Raw genomic sequence first — 10850 nt, forward strand, 5'->3', positions numbered from 1 at the left:
AACCATGAAACGATCGTATCCAATTAACTAAAGACTTGTTTTGTTTATGCTTTTCCCTCCGGTTTTTTGTTCTATGTGTGCCATAAATATCGCCATCCGTTTAGAGAAAAATTTGTAGTTTAGAATCAGTAGTTCTTTGACTGCTATTTCTAAATTTTCAGTATGTTGGAGAAGCAACTCAATGCTAATCCCTGTATATTTATGATGATAAATGGTTTTACCGATAAAGGTTTTTTCATACTGAACTACTTGGCAAAATTGTTAATTATTAATTCTATTATTAATTGACGATTCCCTGCCCTTATTCTTGTATATATATATATATATATATATATACACATCTATCTTTCTTTTTCTCTCATCTATATATATGTATATACAATGAACTTCTTTAAGTTTCCATCTACGAAGGCTTTGGTTGGTCTGTGGGTACAGAAGACATTTGGCAAAGGTGCTACACAGTAAGACTGAATCACAAACCATGTTGTTGGGAAGTAAACTTCCTAACCATGCAGTTATGCTTACACCCAAGGTTTGATTCACATAGTTTTATAATTCTAATTCATTGCTCAGTATAACACTACCATCTGGTCCTAGGGTGCCTTAAGCAGGGTTCACTCTATCACAAACATTCAGACTAGGCTTGTGGTCTGAGGATGTGAAGATGCATGGCCCAGTGGTTAGGGTGTTGCACTCATGATTGCAAGATCATGGTTTTGGTTCCCAGACCAGCTGCGTATACTGTTCTTGAGCAAAACACTTCATGTCATGTTGCCCCATTCCATTCAGCCCTAAATGGACAAGCTTGTGATGAATTGGCATACAAAGGTGAGGTGGGGACACAAGAAAATCACCAGAATGGAGGTCTTGCAAGCCTTGTTTTGTATTTAGCAATCAAAAAGATGGATTGTACCACCCATACAGTGAATCCCAATTGACTGGGCTTAGTTGTTCAACTACAACAAAAGATGATGAAGGTCTGATAGTGACTTCCTTCTTCCAAATAGCTTTGGAGGACCTGGAATGGGTATTGTCTGCTACCCTTCCTCTTCTGACAAAGTAATTAAAAAAACAAATTTTCAAGGAAAATTAGATACTAAATAGAATTATGGTGATTATTATTTGAAGACATTGATTGATTGAAAATCTTGTTTTTAAAATCCAAAATTCATTACTATATAAAATACTTTCACAACCGGTGTATCACAGTGAGGACAGTTATAGAAATTATATTAAAGATTTAAAAAGAAGAAATATGTAACAAACATGTGAATACTGCAAAGAAGGATAAAAGTTCTCCACCCCCCACCTTACATAAATTGAGTCTTAATTTTAATTCTTGATTACTGAAGCTATTGGGACAGTTCGATATCACATTTTCCATTTCTTTTGGCAATTACTCCAGAAAACTTCCTGAAGCACTGACAAAGCCATATCAAATCATGCTTTGAAGTAGACATTCTTTTCTTTCAGAAAGACAAAATAACCAAGCATATGTCATCAAAAAAATGAATGCTTTTGGTAAAATTTCATTTCATTAGAAACAATTATGATATGAAATATGTAGGACTATAATAGCTAGAGCTCTATTTAAGACTCTCCACTTATGTTTTGAAAAAATTCAACACTATACACAGCCGTGAAATGTAGCTGTAGAAAGAAAATAAAGCATAAGTAAACATACACACTGTACTGTTTAAATGTTTTCAGTAAAAAGTTCTGGCAAGATATAGTATAAATAATACTTACATTCACAGGATTCCTCAACATTGTCTTTCAGGTCTACAGTGCGGTTGGAATCAGGTGAGGGAGGAGGGACTGACGACACAGATTTAGGAGAAGCTTCAGATTTTCTTTCTGGATAATAAAGAAATTAAAGAAAAGTTTGCATGTAAGTATGAGGTCAGTGTTATTTTGGAAACTAAAACATAGCTCTTTTGTTGTGTCTTTATGCAATATACATTTCTCAGTCTGCTTAGCTAAAAGTAAATTTACAAACTAGAATGGTAACCCTTATGAGGATCCATCCAAGTCTATATTATGTAATGTGTCCTTCCCTTTTTAAGATATTAATAGAGATTCAGCTGCTATTTCTAGTATTTCAAGCAACTGCATAGAATCAATGTTCATTGACTATTTACTTGTGATATACTGTATACAGTGCAATATGCAGAGACAACTGATGATGCAATTAGACTGGAGTAAACCCAGAATACTAGAGAATTAAGTTAACAAAAGATATCTTTATAGCTTCACTGATATGGAGATAATGTAATTTGTTTTTGTTCTAGGGCTGGGTCCCTACATACAATAAGACAATGTCTTGGGTCATGATCTTCATATTCCCAAGATAATATATGATGAGAGAGGAATGTAACAGTTTCAGCTGGGAATCTAAATTGAGTCGCAGACTGCCACATTGCAGCATCAGCTGTTATGTACAATAAAAATACTGAGGAAGCTGCTAAAGCAAGCAATTAAATTTTTGCCATCATAAAACTTTATGTTCACTAATTTCCACATGTTGTAGGTTAATGAGGATATTTGACACAATCCCATAGGACTTGACAAGTTAATGCATAAAATTTTTTTTAACAACCAAGACTGTTAACAGCTTACAGTTTACTAACTGCAAAGAGTTTAGAATATGAAAGAAGTTTGATTTAAATATAAGGAATAAGCAACAAAAGTGAAAAACAAAATCAGCAACGGAAAAATTAAATAACAAAAGATGAGGGTATTTGGAGAGAAACAATTTCGTAAGAGAGACAAAGCATGGAAACTTGTAGAAAAATAGCAATACATTCATCAAAAGTTGTGGTGTTTAGTTGAAAATATTGAGATCTCATAGGTTTAACCCTTTAGTGTTCAGATTACTTTGTTAAATGTGATACCTTTTCACTCAAATTGTTTTGAATTAATCATGCATTATCTTATAGCTTTGAGGTTTCAATGATGTGATTGTTTATTTTTAGAATGTCAATGTAGGTCAGGTGTGAGAGGCTAGATATCACCAGTTTGAATATAAAACATGTAGAATATCTGGGCCAGATATGGCCAGTTTAAACACCAAAGGGTTAATGTTTTAAAATTAGATTTTTTTTATTTATTACTCCAAAGATAGCAAGCTCAGCTCAAAACATGATGTAATTTTAAAAGTGGTGTTAATGATAGAAAATACATCAATATTTAGCAGAGCCATGTTTACAAAAATGCACAAACATTTCAGACATTTAGAAGAAGAACGATTAGCAAGGTGTTTTTCTTCTTTTTCTTTTTTTAAGCAAAATATCTTGGACAACAGACACATTTGTAATATATAGAAGAAGATGAAACATAAACCAAGCAACAGAAAATGCAGGTTCATTCTTATTTAGTAGTTTTCATTTTTAATATGAAAAAAAAAAGAATATCTGAACTGAGTTATGATTGATAGTGATTATAAACATGCTCCCTGCTATGTTGATAGAAATTAAACTTAGAACATTATTTATAAACAAAAATTAGTTCATTTTAAACTTAAAACTGTGTGTGGTGAGGTCTTTGAACTATGGTTATTTATTATATCCCTCTCAATACTGGTAGTGGATAAAATAGACATATAAAGTTGGGAAAATGCATAGGATTTTAGATAATGTATTAAATGACTTGATAATTTCAGACCTGTCCAGTGACATGTTTTGCTGAAGAATATAGTGCAACGACAATATAATTAACCCAGGGCTTCCAGGTGTAAAACAACTATCAAAATTATGCAACAACATAGGTAAACAAACTTTTTTTGTTTGTTTTTGGAAGTGTTGGATGTGTATCATATCATACAGGCAAGAAAGTAATATTTCAAATGCAGTATAGCTGTGAAAACAGTAGAAAGATTGGGTATGACAAAAAATATATGAGTAAAATCCCCAATCTTTCTGCTGTTTTCACAGATATACTGCATTCGGAATATTACTTTCTTGCCTGTAGGACATTAAACTTATGTTTTTTTTTCTTCAACTACTAATCACCAAAACTTAAATTTATGACAATAAGAGTAGAGACAACATAAGGCCAAAAGAACCCTGCAGACTTGCCAAGGACAGGCCAAACTTCCCTTTGGTTAGTATAACAAAACATACCCAATATACTTTGCAGAAACTATGCCAAAAGTGGAGCTATGAGCAAGACACTGTCCTCTGACCTCAGCTCTAGGATTGCAGTAACTTTGAATAAGAACTGACTTGGATCATGACAACTGTCCTACTTGTGATGATGATGACAATGATAAAGACATTGTACAAGAAACACAGAATCTTATTCATTTTGTTATGTTCTAAGGCAAAATACATTTCTCAGTCTGTTAAAAATTCTGTGGTTAATCCACTGGAAGGCTATCTAATTGAAAAAACTATTTGTTGAAGCCACCCCATTCTTGGTAGCATATAAAAAAAATTTGTGAAAAAAAAAAGAAAAAGAAAGAAAAACAACAGCAAAAGATAGAACCAACTCTGTTAAGATACTATGAGGTATATGAAACTGAAAATGAAATAATACAAAGGTAAAAGAAAATTAGTTTTTGTCTGGTAGCAATTTATTAAAATTAAAAAAAAGTTTTTCTGCAAACACATTGTTTTAATTGACTTATCAGAAATACTATAAGCCTTTACCATTGACCAAACATAGCAAAGAAGCTATCAATTATAAATTATACATATAAAAAATTATTTGCTTTTTAAAGAATATTCTTTGTACGCCATTATTTAAACACTCAAGCTGATAGAAATAAATCTTCCTCAAACCACGTGCTACTGTCTTAATAGAGAAAGGACACACTGATCCTAGATGTCTGAAGAAAATAAATGAGATGGTCATGGTTGAAATACTTTTGATCACATGTGTGTTTGGTCACGCTATAGATTAAACAATACCTCTAATCTTCAATTACTTAAGATGGTCCTAATCAAAATTTTCCTTAGATATTTTCAGCAGCCAAATCTAACCTTTGAACTAAGCTTTCAATTTTTCCAACCTAGACACATATTCCTTTACTATTTTATTGATTTCAATCTTTGGACCTCAGCCAGGCTGGGGCACCTTTCATCATTCAACAGTCTAAACAACAGATTATTAGCAAGTTCACTTTATCTTCTCGCAAAAGACACACTTCTTGTTATACTTTTTAATTTATTTATCATGCATAGATTACATGATGAGCATTAGCATTTATAAATAAAATCAGAACCAGAAAACTACAACAGAAGTTCATTTCTCGATGAATATTCAAGCACAACATTTTTATTAATTCTTTGAAATTAAAAGAGCGGCATCTGTCTATTATTTTATGTGAGTGATATTGTAACATGAATCTAATTATCTTAAGAAGCACATCATGGTTACTATCATTCAATTTTAATTATCCACCACAAGGAAAATAAAAAACAAATTCACAACCTTTAATATCAATAGAGAATGTGAAAGTTGAGATGTTGTTTGTTAAAGAAGGAATGCTTAAAAATGCAGTAATGTAAGACTAGGAATAACGTATACAAATTAAACAAAATATTCAATTAAATGGGAACATGTCACACTTTCAATGTTGTGATAAATGACAAGACAATAAAGAGATAGCAATAAACCAAGAGATGGTTTATATATATTTGCATGAAGGAAGTCACACGATGTACCAGCTACAATGAACAATACTTTTAATTTACATTGAAAACTGAAAGGATCCATCTCTTTAAAGAAACTGACATAACAGAGACATCTAATAGAAAATCATGTTAATTAAAGGACTAAGACAGTATAGTGTGTAATTACAAGTTATTAAAAAATGTAATTAGTCAGCTGACAGACACAATAATCATGAAAGATGGATTCTTTTACCCAACAATTTTAGATTTTCTGTTTAAATAACAAAAGAGTTTTTTAAAAAATGCTAATTTATTGGTTTAAGCAGAATAGTGGTTAAAAGAAAAAAAAACCTACCCACACACACTCTTTTAAGTTAATAAATAGAATAGCTTGTAATTAAATGGATATCAACATGCATATTATAGCTGGATATTCAATTAGAGAAGTATTTTAAAGTAGGTAAGTTACTTAAAATTCTATTATTCATGCAAATTTAAAGATACACTAATGTAAAAAAATTAATGGTACACTGAAAACAACATCAATTGTAAAAGATAGTTTTTTGTTTTGTAAAACTGCGGTTTCAAAATATAATAAAAAAAAAACTAAATAGTATCAGTAAACATACACTTGGTCACAATTACTTACAGGAAGAAATAATATCTGCTATTTTTTATAATATAATTATAACCAAAAATTTATCCCTCTAAAGTACTTTAATAACATCCCAGTTATCATATTCAGAACTAAATTCATCTATTTTAACCAAGAATTTCTTTCTGTTGCATTGTGCCTACATATACATGCATCCATGTGTTACAACTTTACTTAGGTAAATGCATACCAGCTTGGCACTAGTGATGTCACAACTCATTTCTACAGTTGAGTGTATTGGAGAAATGTGAAATGAAGTGTCTTGCTCAAGAACACAACACAACAACCCAGTCCAGGAATCAAACTCACCACCTCATAATTATAAGCCTGATGTTCTAATCACTGAACCAGGCATCAGATATTTGAAATTCCACTACAATGATACAATTCAACAAATATTTAAGTTAAACAGGTAAAAGATAAAATAAAAACCATAAGCCAACTGGTCCTTTATTAGCAAAGCAAGTAAACAAATTCCTACTTGTTCCATATTTTAATATAAACCTCAATTATAATCAAAAGCTAGTATAATGGGAGTTTAGATGCAGTGTGCAAGAGAGAAGACTGTGCCGGTTTGGTCATGTGATACGGATGGATATCAACAGCGCCATGAAGAAGTGCCAATCACTCAAAGTGGATGGAACTCGTGGAAGAGGGAGACCCAGGAAGACATAGGATGAAGTATTGAATGATGACCTCAGGACACTAAAGCTTATGGGGGAGATGACAAAGGACCGAGTTATCTGACCTTGTAGTACTCAAGAAAATTCATCCTCCACTGCGGAAGTGTTAATGTTGTTCCTCCCAATGAAGAGGTTTGGCCTGTAAGATCCCTGTGCCAGTGCCATGTTATAAGCATCCAGCACAAACTGTAAAAGGATTGGCATTTAGGAAGGGCGTCCAGGCATAGAAACTAAACCAAATCAGACTGAAACCTGGTGTAGCTCTCCAGTTAGCCAGCTCTAGTCAAACCATCCAACCCATGCCAGCATTGAAAATGGACATTAAAGGATGATGGTGATATAATAATCCTTATGAGAATTTCTGCAATTTTGTTTTTATCACTATAATCCTAACAGGCACTTTAAATAATTCACACACTTAGAAAACTCAGTTCCATATCATTTGTTAGTATGTGATACAAACACTTAAAATGGGATCTTTCGAAAATTAAATAGCACACAAAACTGACATCAAGGTTTGATCGAGAAACTTGCTTCCAAACCCTGAGGTTTGGAGTGCAGTCTCAGTGTGGTACCTCAAGCAAGTGCCTTCTACTGTAATAGTCCTGGCCAACTAGCCCTGGCCTGTAGTGTGTACATGTGTATACACACACACACACACACACACACACATATATATATATATATATATATATATATAGAGAGAGAGAGAGAGAGAGAGGGAGAAGAGTTATATATAGAGAGAGGGAGGGAAAGAGAAAGAGATGCATATATATGAGTGTGTCTTTGTGTTTTCCACCATCGCCAGTTTGTTTATGCCTCTATAACTTAACAGTTTGGAAAAAGAAACCAATAGAATAGGTATTAGAGTTGGATTTGATTGACTAAACCTTCCAAAGCAGTGACCCAATATAGCTGCAGTCCAATGACTGAAACAAGTAAGATAAAAGATACCAAAGTAGATGGATCCATTTTCACAAATGTTTCTAGGAATGTTTCATGCAATAATATTTCCATTAAATTTTTCATATAAATTGAAATTATTTTCTAATTTTTTTAGCGTTTTCTTTATTAAGTGGTTAAATAGTCTTGGCACAAAAATATTTCCATTAAATTTTCAAACTTAAAAAACCTTTCAACAATTTTCAAACAACTAGTTCATATTTTTCATGTTTGTTTAGTATGGCCCTCATTTTATCCCAATCGGGAATATTCATACACTGCTTGCATCTAGTCAAGTGAAAATTTCTTATTCTGATTAATCAATAATGATAATAACAATTATGAATACGCTCCAACCATTTGAATCATTAAAATTCATCTAAATAAGTAATAGGGGAAGAGAAAGAGTCTGTAATTAATTTTCATTATGATTCAGCATTTATCTGTCCAGCTAATTAATATCACTAACATTTTAAGTCACTGATTTTTCTTAACGTTTTAACCCTTTAGCATTACGATTGTCAAATGTAATGCTTATTTATTCATACTCTTTTGAATTACTCATGCATTATCTTTTTGAGTTGAGATTTCGACAATGTGCTTGTTTATTTTTAGTATGACATTGTAGGGTAGGTGTGAGAGGCTGAATATAGCCAGTTTAAACATAAAACAGGTATAATATCTGGGGCAGATATGACTGGTTTAAATGCTAAAAGGTTAAAATTACTTTCATTCACACCATCAACATATATAAGCACATGCCACAGAGGGTGGTTTCTATGTGGTCACATAACATACCAGAAATAGCAGCAAAAATAACCCTTGAATCACATATTACAGCTTTCAAAAATATATTTCATTAGATGCACACACAATGCCCCTCCTCCACTACCACACAAAAAAAAATCCCATTAGCATTAAGAAATGAACAAATCAATGGTTATGACTTTAGAGCATTTTTTGGACAGGTCTACTCAATTAGCAACATATAAGCAGGTCAACTCATATTTGCAACATATAAGCAAAACATTAGTTCTTTTTTTTTTTTACTTAAAAATGATTATATAATTGTGTGACAAAGCTACAAATTAGTTTATATGAATATGGAAAATCAGATGTGAAACTTGTGATGATATATATGTAAATGGTGAACATAAAGTTAGCAAATTGAGAAAAATAATTGCTAAGTTTAAATGTCATGTAGTGAAATAAGAATATTCAATTGCATCCAAACAGTCCCATTAAGAAGCATATGTTTTTATATTGATATCCAGAACACCATTTACAATAATGCTGAGTTTCTATGAAACAGATTATTCTTGTCAAATCAGCCCAGACAAATCATTACACAGAAAATGTAGGAGGAAAATCAAAACAGACCTGACCTTAGATCTTTCATCATTATCAAAAAACTGTTCCCAGTTTTCTTTGCAACATTCAAAATATTTAAAGTTACAATAACAAGAGAAAATAAATCTTCAAATATTCTATAGAAATTACCTGAGATTTAGAAATCTAGAGGTAAAAATATCTCTAACTAGTCTGAATTTGGCCACAGGTCCAACACTACGTATTGCTAAAGTTTGAAATAACAACAGCAATACAAAAGAGACAAGCAGGTAACAATACCAATACAAAGAAACAAGCAAAATATAATTTTAAATTTTATTTTATTGAGCAAGAAACCATGCAATCAGACAAAAACACTATCTATGCAGGAGTGGTAACTGGTGTATTAGTAAAAACAATGAAGATAAATAAGTACAGACGATGAAAGCAATCACTTTTAAGGTTTGGTGTGCTATAAAGGTGATACAGTTTAACAGCATGTCCACACTGGATGCTAACTGGTTCAAATTTGAAACATTTTTTTTTTAAATGTTGTTAATCTACCCCAACCCCGACACCCCTTTTTAATGCAAATATTGTTGCTAGAGCAAAAAAAAATGTTAAATATAAAATATATTTACCATTGAGCTAGTGTTAATATGGAAAGGAGAATGACAGAAAGAGGGAGAAAAGGAGCAGAAACAGTGCCATATGTATAGTATGCCATTTTTTCTTTTTTTTTAATTCTCCTATATTATTTGATTTAAAGGTGTTAGGGAAGAAAGTTGTAAAATAAGCTACTATTTCATGCAATAAAAAGCATATATATATATATATATATATATATGAGAATAAATAGGAGAGATATTGGATATATTTAAAAGAGCAACAATTTAAGGAAAATATATTTTTTTTAAATGTGTGTGCAATTATATATGGAAAGAAAAAAAAGGAGAGATAGCAGTAGTCAAATTTATTAAGTTTGACCTACCGATAGCTGGCATTCCAATGATCTCAGTAACACTTGAGATCGGCTGTAGGATGCTCTTTGTAGTAGTAGTCAGGGCAACCACAGGACACGCAGTTGAAGGAGTAAGTGGAGAAGGAAGAGGAAAAGGAGGAGGTGGAGATGATGTTACTGAAAGACACAACATCACTTTAAAAGACCAGCATCCAGAAAAAACACAGAAGACAACTATCAAAATGAAATTCGTAAGATAGAATAGCTGCCAACACTGTGACACTAACTGATATAGATGCACTCTATATAATCAGCTAAGAAAAATGGCAGAATACAAAAAAAAAAGCTTTTTTTATATTCATATAAGCAAGCATCAATGAAAATTATGACAAAAAAATGTTCATAGAATTTTCAAAATCATTATTGTCAAATTTTTCAATCTGGCAATATAGCTTACAGACATCTCTCCTTACATTTCTGAAAGCCTTCGTGCTTTCTCAAATTATTTTAGTGTTTAACTGTTCATTGTTAGTGTTCATCCCCCATCCTCTCCAGTCACTGCAGATCTTCTACCAAGGGATAGGAATACACTTTTTACACATATCTTAACATGTGTGTGTCTACCATTTTATGAAGAGAGGAGATTTTTTTTTTTTTTTTTTTTT

The 10850-nt window shown here is 32.0% G+C and overlaps 1 protein-coding gene across 2 annotated transcripts in view; it reads right to left on the reverse strand.

The window, feature by feature from the left end:
• The window catches only part of LOC106873238 (regulation of nuclear pre-mRNA domain-containing protein 2), a 143739-nt gene that overhangs the window by 6823 nt on the left and 126066 nt on the right, over window positions 1-10850 (reverse strand). Inside the window, exons 10-11 of one of the 2 annotated variants that reach the window (XM_014920509.2) lie at window positions 10216-10362; window positions 1750-1857 (exon numbers count right to left, since the gene is read on the reverse strand). In XM_014920509.2, coding sequence (XP_014775995.1) covers window positions 1750-1857; window positions 10216-10362 — 255 coding nt within the window. The remainder of the gene's footprint in view (window positions 1-1749; window positions 1858-10215; window positions 10363-10850) is intronic. The other variant, XM_014920510.2, reaches the window with a different exon arrangement.

Source organism: Octopus bimaculoides, chromosome 2 (assembly GCF_001194135.2).
Source record: "Octopus bimaculoides isolate UCB-OBI-ISO-001 chromosome 2, ASM119413v2, whole genome shotgun sequence".
Lineage (NCBI taxonomy): Eukaryota > Metazoa > Mollusca > Cephalopoda > Octopoda > Octopodidae > Octopus > Octopus bimaculoides.